Below are 13,136 nucleotides of genomic sequence, written 5' to 3' on the forward strand. Positions count from 1 at the left end.
GAAGGGATGGTTTTCTGTGCTATGCATGTGTTCAGCATCCCCACAAGCCAGGTCCTTGCGATAGGTCCCAGGTGCTGTATCATTTCTGCCAGTATGCCATCAATCCCTGCTGCTTTTCCGGGTTTCAACTTTCCCATTGCAGTTTCACGTTCTTCTAAGTCGAAGGGTTTGGTTTGAGGGCTGGCTGATTGTGGTTGGTCTGATACCACTGTGCGATGGTATTCTATGTGGGTCGGTGGCGGTGTTGGTTACAACTGTTGGCCACCAGTTGTGACCAAGACCGCCACCGACCCACAGGAGAATACCATCGCACAGTGGTATCAGACCAACCACAATCAGCCAGCCCTCAAACCAAACCCTTCGACCTAGAAGAACTTGAAACTGCAATGGGAAAGTTGAAACCCGGAAAAGCAGCAGGGATTGATGACCTACTGGCAGAAATGTTACAGCACCTGGGACCCAACGCAAAGACCTGGCTTGTGGGGATGCTGAACACATGCATAGCACAGAAAACCATCCCTTCTGTCTGGGAAAAGGCCAAAGTGGTTGCAATCCCTAAACCTGGCAAAGACCCATTATCCACAAAGAGCTACCGACCCATTTCCCTCTGCATCACCTACAAGGCTATATGAGAAGCTGCTACTCCAACGCCTTGTTGCCACTCATAGATACCAAGCTGACTAAAGACCAAGCTGGTTTCCCTCCCAGCCGCTCCTGTGCTGGACAGAGCTCAACCTCACCCAACACATTGAGGATGGGTTTGAGGGGAAACAAATAACTGGAGCAGCATTCAGAGATCTCTCTGCTGCCTACGACACTGTCCAACACCGCACAATGGTCAGGAAAAGCCTCCTCAACAACAGGCGCTTCTATGTCCAGTTAAATGACCAGAGGAGTAAATGGAAAGCCCAAAAGAACGGCCTCCAACAAGGTAGCGTGCTCGCCCCCCTCCTTTTCAATATCTACACAAACGACCAGCCACTACCCAATGCCTAATGCCAGCGTTTCATCTACGCCGACAACCTCTGCATTACGACCCAACAAGCAGACTTCCAGAAGATTGAGTCTGTCCTTGAAAGTGCCCTCCAAGAAATGTCAAGCTACTACAATACAACCACCTGAAACCCAACCTATAGAGAACACCTCACACACACATAATTTCCTTTCGTGGCCGTTTACATTCGAGGGTCGCTGGTCCTCTCGAACGGAACAGTTTAACGTCATGCCCAGGACGAAAAGATATAGAGAACACCAACATGTCAAATAACAGCAGGAAGGCATGGGCCACAATCCACCGTCTTGGCAAAAACCACACCACCCATAATTCACAACGGTCACAGCAAACTCTGTTGCATCACAACTGGTGTAGGTATTGGATGGAGCCCGCACACCACAGGTATAAGAAAGACGTTCTTTGTTGAAATACTGACAGCGTTTCGATCCATTTGATCTTCATCAGGTCATGTGTACACAAAACATACACTTTTATACTAAGGGAGTGCCCCCATTAAACAATCAAAATACCACATTTTGGTGCCCCTCCCATCACTGCAGGTGTGACACGTCAACCCTGAGTGAGTAGGTGGGGACCCAGACATATTGATGTAAATATAGTCTGTTCAGAAATTGTAGTGCCTCTCATAGAGCTTGTAGGTGATGCAGAGGAGGGAAATGGGTCGGTAGCTCTTCGGGGATAATGGGTCTTTGCCAGGTTTAGGGATTGCAACTACTCCAGCCTTTTTCCAAACAGAAGGGATGGTTTTCTGTGCTATGCATGTGTTCAGCATCCCCACAAGCCAGGTCCTTGCGATAGGTCCCAGGTGCTGTATCATTTCTGCCAGTATGCCATCAATCCCTGCTGCTTTTCCGGGTTTCAACTTTCCCATTGCAGTTTCACGTTCTTCTAAGTCGAAGGGTTTGGTTTGAGGGCTGGCTGATTGTGGTTGGTCTGATACCACTGTGCGATGGTATTCTATGTGGGTCGGTGGCGGTGTTGGTTACAACTGTTGGCCACCAGTTGTGACCAAGACCGCCACCGACCCACAGGAGAATACCATCGCACAGTGGTATCAGACCAACCACAATCAGCCAGCCCTCAAACCAAACCCTTCGACCTAGAAGAACTTGAAACTGCAATGGGAAAGTTGAAACCCGGAAAAGCAGCAGGGATTGATGACCTACTGGCAGAAATGTTACAGCACCTGGGACCCAACGCAAAGACCTGGCTTGTGGGGATGCTGAACACATGCATAGCACAGAAAACCATCCCTTCTGTCTGGGAAAAGGCCAACGTGGTTGCAATCCCTAAACCTGGCATAGACCCATTATCCACAAAGAGCTACCGACCCATTTCCCTCTGCATCACCTACAAGGCTATATGAGAAGCTGCTACTCCAACGCCTTGTTGCCACTCATAGATACCAAGCTGACTAAAGACCAAGCTGGTTTCCGTCCCAGCCGCTCCTGTGCTGGACAGAGCTCAACCTCACCCAACACATTGAGGATGGGTTTGAGGGGAAACAAATAACTGGAGCAGCATTCAGAGATCTCTCTGCTGCCTACGACACTGTCCAACACCGCACAATGGTCAGGAAAAGCCTCCTCAACAACAGGCGCTTCTATGTTCAGTTAAATGACCAGAGGAGTAAATGGAAAGCCGAAAAGAACGGCCTCCCACAAGGTAGCGCGCTCGCCCCCCTCCTTTTCAATATCTAAACAAACGACCAGCCACTTGAAACCCAACCCATCAAAAACCCAACTATGCAGCTTCCACCTGAGGAACCGAGACGCAAAAAAAGAACTGAGCATCACAAACTCTCAAACCATACCCACCCCATGTAACTTGGAGTTACACTGGACAGTTTAACGTCATGCCCAGGACGAAAAGTTATAGAGAACACCAACATGACAAACCCTACACTTAAACCCTCTATATTTAATAAAAAACAATTCTGGACAGGAATCCTGTATTGCAGGGGTGCCCAAAAGGTACATCGTGATCTACCAGTAATCACAAAGGCTGTGCAGGTAGACCATATGGCATGCCCCTGTATATAATCTATCACTTGAATTAAGGTGACTTGACACCAGCTCAAATGTTGCACACAAACATCAGTAGCAAAAGTACAAAGTTATTGTGACAGTAATAATTGCTATAGTGTGTGTTCAGTAACAGGAATATTCCTGTCTCTCCAGCTCTTTAATAAATAGAAAAGGGTTTAATCAGGAGTTGTAGTAGCCACAGGATAATCTAAGCGGTGGATATTGCTCTTTTCTTCATGTCTTTATGTATGTAAATTGTCTTGTTGTTTGTGTTATGTCAAATGCGTGTATATGTGTTCTGCATATACTTGGCTGCTGTGTTGCAAGTTACTGAACACACACTATAGCAATGATTACTGTCACACTATAGAGCTATTTAACACTGTTACTGAACACACACTATAGCAATGATTACTGTCACAATATAGAGCTATTTAACACTGTTACTGAACACACACACTATAGCAATGATTACTGTCACAATATAGAGCTATTTAACACTGTTACTGAACACACACACTATAGCAATGATTACTGTCACAAAATAGAGCTATTTAACACTGTTACTGAACACACACTATAGCAATGATTACTGTCACACTATAGAGCTATTTAACACTGTTACTGAACACACACTATAGCAATGATTACTGTCACAATACAGTGCAATTTAATTTAGGTAACCAAATTGACCCCAATAGTAGATCTTTACACTCTCAATAGTTCAATTGTTGTTAAGCATCTGCTTAATTTCCAAAAAAACTACACAATTAGAGAATGTAGAAGATTGCTACTTTTGATCCTTTGATTATATAATGCTGATTGTAGCATAGTGGTTAGTGACTGAGCTTTGTTAACATGAGTGCCGGGATCGTTTCCCACCAATTTCAAAGAATGTTTGTTGCTTCGTGCCAATTTTCACAGAATGTTTGTCCTTTTACCTACCAAACAATACTATTTTCACCTCTAGTCGATTATTTATTCAGCGTTTGAGCCACGGACCACCATTTGAGGCCATCTTGTCTCTCAGACCCATTTGAGCCACTGACCACCATTGTGAGAGTCTATTAATGTGAAATGGTGGTCCGTGGCTCAAACATGTTATCACTTTTGAAGTTACTTGTTGTGTTTAGATATGTAAATACTACTCTTTAAAGCCGTGTTTCGGTAGTCGAGTGGGTACTGTCGACGGTTAGTAAACATTGAGGCCGGGCATAGTTGTTTATAAACCTTCGACACTAACCATTTGGCTACTGAAACACTGTTTTACAGTTTCGTACAAACATCATATATAAACATCATAACAAGTAACTTCAAGTGATAGACGTTTGAACACACAAACAACAACAGCGTTAAGTATTAAATAACATTTAATCACTTACTTGCTCCGAAGACGGACCCGCGATGGTGACGTGGCACGTTCCAAACAAACACTGACCAAACCTACCTCCACGCGTCTCTTCCGTATTTGAGGGCAGCGGCACTTCCTTCCGGTGTGAGGCCACGCCCGCGAGATTTAACTGCGAATCTATTGTAGTCCTCTTACGTTACATCCGGGTCCCTTGGTCCCATCCGCTTCTAATGCAAAATAGCTACATATGAACGCGTGAATCTTTTTTTTTTTTTTACAATAACGTTATTTGTCAGAAAGGAAGCCATTGAGGGTTAAAATGGGTCTTAATGCTTCCAACTCATATAACTGTCACCAACAACACTTTTAATGATATTACATGAAGCAGACAGCCCTGTGATGAAACCTTTAGCATTACACTGTGGTTAATAGGTTTTTATTCACAATGGAATGTTATTGTACTCTTAATATATCATGGTGTAGCACAGCACAGTAGATTCATATTTCAATCGATCTGGGATGTTAAAATTGTGCAAAACTCTGTTCAATGAATGGCCTCTTCTGCTACATTAAACATTACTAAACATTAAACGTTACTTATACCTGTTATTGAGACTCCTATAGAGCATGTTGACATGGATAGCTTGGTTAGTAGTATCTCTGTTAGTTAATGCAGTTTGATTGATTAAATTAATAGCCTATTTTATTAGACAAAAATGTAGAACAGTAGTGTCATAGAGTGGAAAATGCCATTTGGTTTAATGTCACAGAATGCAGTGCCACGTAGAGCAGCATGATAAATGGTTAACTTTATAGTGTGTTCAAAAATGGCAGATCTGCAAGTTCAGTGTCTTGAATGAGATGTGCTGTGAGTTTGCATATCTGCTATTGTCCAGCATAGGACCGTTGCACAGTGAAGTATAAACAAGGCTTTAGGATTTATAAGTCGTTTTTAGAATATAATAGAATATTCACTCCAGTGAATAGCATTTATCCATTTAGATAACTTTTTGATGTTATTTAATTACTTATTTTTACACAGAAACATAATGTGTGTCTTTACAATAACTGTAATGTAATAATAATACTAATAATGTAATGTAATAATTATTAATTAAATAACCTTATTTTATTCTGAAGGCAACCGGATGTCTTAAATTAGCTAGCTCTCAGACAGGAAGTTCTAAATTAGCTCAAAAGACGGAGCCCACACACGGACAGTGAACTTCCTATTCGTTCTAACACTCGGGCGGTAGGTGGCGCTGCTACACCACACTAGTTACCATTACCAACACAGAAGAAGTTTCACATTGTTCTAACAACATTGGAGCTCAGAAGCTGAAGGTAAAATAAAATATACTCAGATAATTATACTGTAGTGAGTTAATGTTTATTATGACAACAATGGGACACTCCGTAAACGCTTTGCTGTCGATTGCTGTAAATTAATTTGTAGAGGGGGAGCTAAGATAGCTAGCTTAGTCGATGTTTTCATCTATCTGGGCTAGTAGCTAATGTTAGCTACTTTTCGTGGAGGAGGCTGTGGCTGCGACATGTCATTCTGACCATGGTGTCTTTAAAATATTTTTTTTACCATAGTTAATCCTGCTTTTCATTCTATTTAATTCTGTGTGTTTCATTATTAAGACCCAACTGAGGTCAACCTGATGACGTGGACGAGGAGTATTTTCTGCCACTGTCAACTCAGTTTTGACTTTTGAATGAAGCCAAGTCAATAATTACTCCAGCAGACTGAGCAGAGGTATATACCGGTTACCGGTACATATCATTTATTGTTGTTGGTTGGTTCTTTTCATCTCAGCTGATGGATGACAAACTGTTACAGCCTCCTGGTTTGGTTATTATTGTTAGTTTTGTTTGCATTCCAAAAACAGATTTTATTCAGTTCCATATTAATTAATAGTAATGGATACTAGTTCATTATGTTATTTAGAGAATATTGGTTTGTTAGAAATATTTTGATTACCGTTGATTCCGTAGAGGCGTAGACAATTAAACCAATCCCAAGAACCAATCCTGTTATGTTATGTCCATTATGGCCGGTACAATAAATACTTAAAATGGGCCCACCTCTTGCCCTCAACATGCCTGATCACATTATGTAATCCCCCACTAAACCAGAAACCTATAAACGTATAACCCACATAGTCACCCAAGATTACTCAAGAGGTGCATGATTTGATGCAGTTTTCCACTAAGGATGATCACGCTGATTGCGTGAGAGTTGGCAGCTCTGCTCAAGATGTTCATTCTCTCTCGGTCTGTCCCAGGTGATGGAGTTCCCTCAGCACTCCCAACAGCTCCTCTCGGCTCTGCGCTCCCAGCGCCAGCGGGGCTTCCTGTGTGACTGCACCGTTCAGGTGGGCTCCTCTCGTTTCCTGGCTCACCGTGCTGTTCTGGCCTCTTTCTCACCTTTCTTCCACATGTTCTACACCGATCCTCCGGGGGGCACCGGCGGTAATGACTCCGGCAGCTCCGTTACTCTGGACAGCGATATTGTTACAGCTGGTGCCTTTGGCCTGCTCTTGGACTTTGTGTATGAGGGTGTACTGAAAGTAGAGTCTTCTTTGCCGGTGGAGGACATACTGGCCGCGGCCAGTTTCCTGCACATGAACGAGGTAGTCCGGGTGTGTAAGAAACGACTGCAGAGAAGAGGGCCCCTGGCCGAAGCGGATAGCACTCGTTCTGAAGATGGTGTTGGAGCAAAGAGCGAGACAGAGATGGGGAGAAAGCGGGAGAGCAGGAGTGACTGTGGGGTTGAGTCTGGTGCAGATCACTCAAATGTGGGTGCCATGGCGGCATTTCTGCAATCGGCATCCACGGCAGTAGAGAGGAGTCAGCTGGACCCTGTGAAGTCAGAAAGAAGGGCGGATATTGCACTGGCACAGGTTCGCACACACACCCCACTGAGCCCTGACCTAGCTGACACTACCCAGCCTGGCATGGAAGCCCCTCCTCTACACTCAGCTAGAGGACTGGTATTGGGGGTCACGCCAGGACAATCTGAGCCTTCCTCTGCAGCAGGTCATACCACACTGGGGCCTGGTGGTCAGGCTGGAGGGTCAGCTCTGTGTAGCCCCTGCAGCACCACTGAGACATACAGGTATGATCGTTAGAATCATTGTGGATTTCAAAACAAATTACATGAACATGGGGTTCCTTTTGCGTTTGGTTGCAGATTTTGTGGCATAGCTGCTAAATTGAATTTTATATGAACTACCAATGCATAAGCGGTTCAAACTAAACACTGAATGTACCATTATAAATTAATTACTGTACCTGCCCAAAGGTAAGTTTTACTGGTATTGATAAGTCCTCGGATAGAAAAGAGAATCAGTGATTGACATTGCCTTAAAAAAGTTGGATCAGGATGTTATGTGATTGTGATTTGTTCTAGCATTGATGGCCTTTTTGTGAAACTGCAAGATTATGACCATCCTTTTCTGTCTCTGTCATCATCAGCCACAGCACTAACATTAGCCAGCAGCCCTCCTCTTCATCTTCTGCTGTTGTCCCTGTGAGCCAGGCCAGTGGTCGGTCAGTGGTCTCCATACCCCAGTCAGACCCCAGCCTCTCCCCTGGCCCCCAACAGCAAAGTCACTCAGTGCGCCATGACAGAGATAATTTTCAGATATCGTCAGAGACTAACCAGAGACTTACACAGATCCAAACACTTCTCCATACACAAAGACAGCCCTCTGGTGATGTCCCGCAGGCACACCTCAAGCACAACTCCCCATCCCAACTCACACATCACCAAATTCGAATATACAATACTGTATCACTCCATCAACATAACACAGACATTCAGCAGCCTCCCCAGTCCCAAGCCTCCCCAGCCTTGAACAGCTCTGGGGGGGAGACGTCGGATTTGAGGGAGAGAGGAGCGCCCCCTGGCCCAGATGATGGAAGATCTTTGGCCCCGATGCGCAGACAGAGGGTAGAGGATGAGGAGGAGGGTGAGGAAGCGCAAAATGGGGAGATAAAGAAAATAAAGGTGGAGGCCATTGTGATCTCTGATGAAGAACTGGAGGAAGAGGAGAGAGGGAGGACGAGAGGGACAGTGGTTGAAATCGAAGATGAATTTGATAATGATGATGACTTTAAACAAGATGAGCTGAATAGCCCACACTATCTCTCCACCCACCCACAAGGCCTCATGCAGATGGGTCACCAGTCTAGTGAACATTATTCCTTCCCTCTGTCTCCTTCCTCTGGTGCCGGGCCTTCGTCCCAGGACACCTCCTCCTTCCATTCCTCTCTATTCCATCCATCCATGGCCTCGCAGCACTCTGACCATCCTATGTACGCACAGGACTTCCAGGATGCCGTGGGGGGTTTTGTGGAGGATGTGCCGACATGTGGGGTGTGCGGAAAGACTTTCTCTTGTGCATACACACTGAGGCGCCACGCCATAGTGCACACGCGCGAGCGCCCCTATGAATGCCGCTACTGCTACCGGAGCTACACTCAGTCAGGTGACCTGTACCGGCACATCCGCAAGGCTCATGATCAAAGCTTACCAGCAAAACGCAGTAAAGGGGATTCTGACCCTCCCTTGCTAATGCTACCACCACCACCATCTCCACCATCCCCGCCGCCGCCAGCACCACCTCTCAGCTAACACATATACAGTACATGCATGTACACACTAGTGTGGTATTTGGGGGGGGGGGGGGGCTCTGGTGATTTATTTTTATTCCAAGGGGGACAATGTAAATGATCCCACTCATAGATTTATTCTTAACCTGAACCCTGGACTGAAACCATAGTACACCTTAAAATAAAATAGACAACATTGCGCAAAAGCCAAGGCCATATGAAAACAGAAATGGACCACTGTGTGCCCTGTGCAGTTCCAACACTGTGACCATTTACTTAAACATGTCCCATGCGCCTATTGTGTATGTATTGTGAGCAAGTGAATGAGCCATCATTGAATCGCTTCCAGTAATGTTTTTAATCAACCTGTCGCAACATGAACCACTGCCAGCTTCATGTGTCAAGGAATAGGACAGACTTGGACATTTTAACCAATCTTAAAAATGTGGGAGATCACAGACAGATTTAGGATATTTTCATCATATTTTAATCATTAGAACATACACACTGACGATTCAGTCAAGGTGCATGACCAGTTTGACCACACTGGTGATACTGATCATATAAACCATTTCAGAGTGGCATTTCCAGGGACTTGAGATCTCACAGTAAAACTTGCATGATCTAACATGACTTAAGAGCGGACCAATGTATCTCCCTACAGAAGAGATAACTAACGAAAACAAATGTGTTGAATTTCACTCACACAAATATTGTTGATCCGTCACTTACACACGGTACAGAAACACACCTTATCTCTTATGCACAATAAAATGATTAGTGCCTCATTCAATTCCACTTCAACTGACATAGGACAGAATGACGGTTATCTCCATTTTATAGTAGAATAGTAGGATTTATTGCGAACGCAGTGAGCCACTTACTATGACAGCAAGGGCTGAATGTCTGTGTGTGTGTGTGTGTGTGTGTGTGTGTCACGCTGTTACACCACCCGCCCGCCACCAGAGGGCGCAGCTGTAGCACACACACACACACACACACACACACACACACAGGGCGCAGCTGTAGCACACACACACACACACACACACACACACACACAACCACACACACACGAGCTGCGTTCGCTTCCCGCGTTTGCGCGTCTTACTTGTAGTATTTTGGTTACCTCAGAAACAAGGTCCTGGGTTCTTTCTGTGTTTCTAGATAGACATGATGCTGATACAATTGAGTGAAATCACCCCTCTTGATTAAATTGAGACTGGAATTTGAAATATTCATCAGAAAAACAATCATTCAGCTGTTTTTATTATCAATATTGACAAATGTTTTATAGCCTATAGGTGTGTTGTACGTGAGCTTTAAAATAGCTTTCATTTTTATGAAACAAAAACAAAATGCCCCACTCTGCGTTTTTCCACAAATCACACCCCACTCCAGTTAGCTATATTTGTTCCTCTATATTGTATTTTGTATTAAGAATTAATTTATTTTGTCATTTTCACACTTTTTTCATGGATTAATATACTCTCTCAATTCTCGACTGAACTTCTGATATTACTTAATTCTTTAGACTAGAAAAAATGAAGGTCAATATGTCTGAATGTGTATGAGGGACAGGGCTAAAATTCATACTTGTACAGTATCATAAGTCAGTAACTAGAGCCCTACTGTTCACTGGACTCATTTTTATTATATTAATGAACTTATCTTTAATTGGGTGGCCTTGTTCTTGTATTATTTTCTCAGTTTTATCTTTTCAACTAGTGTATTATATGAATTTGTGCCAACAAGATTTGTAAATATATAGTAGCATTGGACTGAGCAAGAAATTCAGAAGAGTTTGCATCTTTCAAACATTTGTGTAGGGTTTTGATTATTGACTGTTCTATACCTTATATAGATAAACAAGTCTATACATAATACATATTAAATGGAAATCCATCGCAGCACAAACCATAGGATGCTTAAACTGTCACTGTCTCATTTGGAAGGATACATGCAATTACTTTTGTGGTTCCTTATTAGTACCTAAACGGTTATATTAACAACCTAGAAAGGTCCAGTCATGTGACTAATAAAAATGACACCACATGGTGCTATGGATGGTAATGAATAATTTCAGGCACATTAGAAATGCTAAGAATGACGTTTGAGTTTGTTTGCAATTTAATTTCAGATATTTATATTTTGTATTTTATTAAAATAAATCTTTTTAAGATGTCAGTGCCACAAGCCTCGCTGCACGGTCTTACGGGGATATGCTATGCAGGCAAGTAACCACTTGATGCTTGTATCCTATGCATGATCATACTAACTGTAGGCAGCCATATTTCAAACAAGAAAAGAAAATGCTACCTTGCAAATGAGACAGTGTCTGTATTTTCATACAGGTAGGCACTAGGCATGCGTGTGACCCTGCTCTGACACTCCAGACTTTGCACCTGACTGTAAGCTTTGACAAAAAACAATATTCATGGAACTTGTAGCCAATATGCTTAGGCTAAATGTTACTTCATTACTGTGAATTGTCAATATTGAATAAACATGTTGGTCACTTATTATTTTTTTAATTTGTTTTATTTTTACTTAGAATATATATTTGGGAAAGAAATTAAAAAAGTATACCCTGCTTTTGGGCTTTCAACAATGACATACAGAGACACACTCATTCCTAACAAAGCCAAACTTGATGGTAATGATCCCTTCAGGAAGGTACACCCATTAATCCTCCACTGGCCCATGGATCTGTGAAGAGAAAAGATATTGGTGTCCACTACATATGGCATAAATTATATAGTACATTCTGTTGAAAAGAAAACATGGACTGAAGAACATTGCCAAAGAACCAAAAAATGCATAATCTCGAAGAGCAATCTTGGAAATTGTACCTCAGGCAAGCCAAACTAACAATGATTTATAAATAAGATAATAAATATAACCCCTTGTCCAATTATCCATAAAGGGCACATCAGTCAGGATGTGATTTAGCAGCTGGGCCATCGTGCTGTAATTATCAATGTACTTTAAGAGATACTTTGTGCTACTTTTGCATTGTAAAGCAACTTGCGCTTTTGCACTCTATTCACCCTGAGTTTTTGGAGAAGTTGAACGAAACTAAACTCAAAGCAGAAAGCTAGCAAGGCTATGCAATTTTCTCTCCCAGCAAGCCAAATGACGTCATGATGACGCTATGATGACATCCTCCTAGGCCAGATCACAGGATGATCTTTATGTCATTTCCAGGACGTCTTCACCAGTTGAAATAATATAGTTTATTCTGGGTCAGATCTGACTAGTTATGATATGACTTAAAGGACAACTTTCGTTTTTTTCAACCAAGGTTCATGTTTTAGGTTGTTATTAGAGAAAGTAAAAGATGAGTGTACTTTTTTCTTCATTTGCTGCTTTCTTTCGTTTTAGGGATTTTGGCCGTTTATGACATGGGGGGCGGGGGCATTCGAGCATGGGGCTAAATGTATTTCTTTACAAAATGTCATAGCGATTTTTTATTTTTTTATTTACTCTAGTCCTACTAAACCCCAAGAAATTACATCTGGTCACAAAAGATCACGAGATCTACTGAATGTGTCAAACTGACATATTGAGCCTATGACACACAGTGACCCCTTTTCCACCGGTTGGTTCCCAATGGGAACCGGTTCAGTTCTTTTTGGTTTTTAGTCCATGAGCCAGAGCTCCATAATTTGTAGGCAAACTATACCCTATATTAAATTGTTTATAGGATCAATACAAGTAAATTAATACATGATAACCCTTCCACAGTAGTAGCTTTTTTTTTTATTGCATATTTTTCCTACATAATGCCTCATTTGCCTATTTAAAAATGTAAAATTTGTAATACAATAAATCATTGTCTTCGTGTAAGTACTCAATTGGTGAAGTTTAATGGTGATAACAATCTAATATAGGTATGGTTTTGCCCACTCAATTCATAATTAATGTTTCAATTTTGGAGCTCTGGCTCATGGACTAAGAACCAAAAAGAACTGAACCGGTTCCCATTGGGAACCAACCGGTGGAAAAGGGGCCAGTGTGGCTTCCCCCCAATAGGCTACCTTCACATTCAGTAGATCCTGTGATCTTCCGTGGCCAGATGTAATTTCCTGGGGTATATTAGGACTATAGTAAATAATAA

The 13,136-nt window shown here is 42.6% G+C and overlaps 2 protein-coding genes across 3 annotated transcripts in view; one reads left to right on the plus strand and one right to left on the minus strand.

The window, feature by feature from the left end:
- Positions 1-5,695: 5,695 nt before the first annotated feature.
- Positions 5,696-9,813, plus strand: zbtb3 (zinc finger and BTB domain containing 3). Of its 2 annotated transcripts, XM_083785189.1 has the most exons (4): positions 5,697-5,737; positions 6,041-6,155; positions 6,685-7,517; positions 7,877-9,813. In XM_083785189.1, the coding sequence occupies exons 3-4, from the start codon at positions 6,688-6,690 to the stop codon at positions 9,036-9,038; spliced, it is 1,992 nt and encodes a 663-aa protein (XP_083641315.1). In that variant the 5' UTR covers positions 5,697-5,737; positions 6,041-6,155; positions 6,685-6,687; the 3' UTR covers positions 9,039-9,813. The 2 variants fall into 2 exon arrangements, with proteins under 2 accessions (XP_083641316.1, XP_083641315.1); XM_083785190.1 differs by lacking the exon at positions 6,041-6,155 and having other exon boundaries at positions 5,696-5,737.
- A 320-nt stretch (positions 9,814-10,133) lies between these two features.
- The window catches only part of rnaseh2c (ribonuclease H2, subunit C), a 5,623-nt gene continuing 2,620 nt past the window's right edge, over positions 10,134-13,136 (minus strand). Inside the window, exon 5 of the mRNA XM_083785397.1 lies at positions 10,134-11,725. Coding sequence (XP_083641523.1) covers positions 11,702-11,725 — 24 coding nt within the window. The 3' untranslated portion in view covers positions 10,134-11,701. The remainder of the gene's footprint in view (positions 11,726-13,136) is intronic.

Source organism: Protomyctophum parallelum (assembly GCF_964188405.1).
Source record: "Protomyctophum parallelum genome assembly, chromosome: 16".
Lineage (NCBI taxonomy): Eukaryota > Metazoa > Chordata > Actinopteri > Myctophiformes > Myctophidae > Protomyctophum > Protomyctophum parallelum.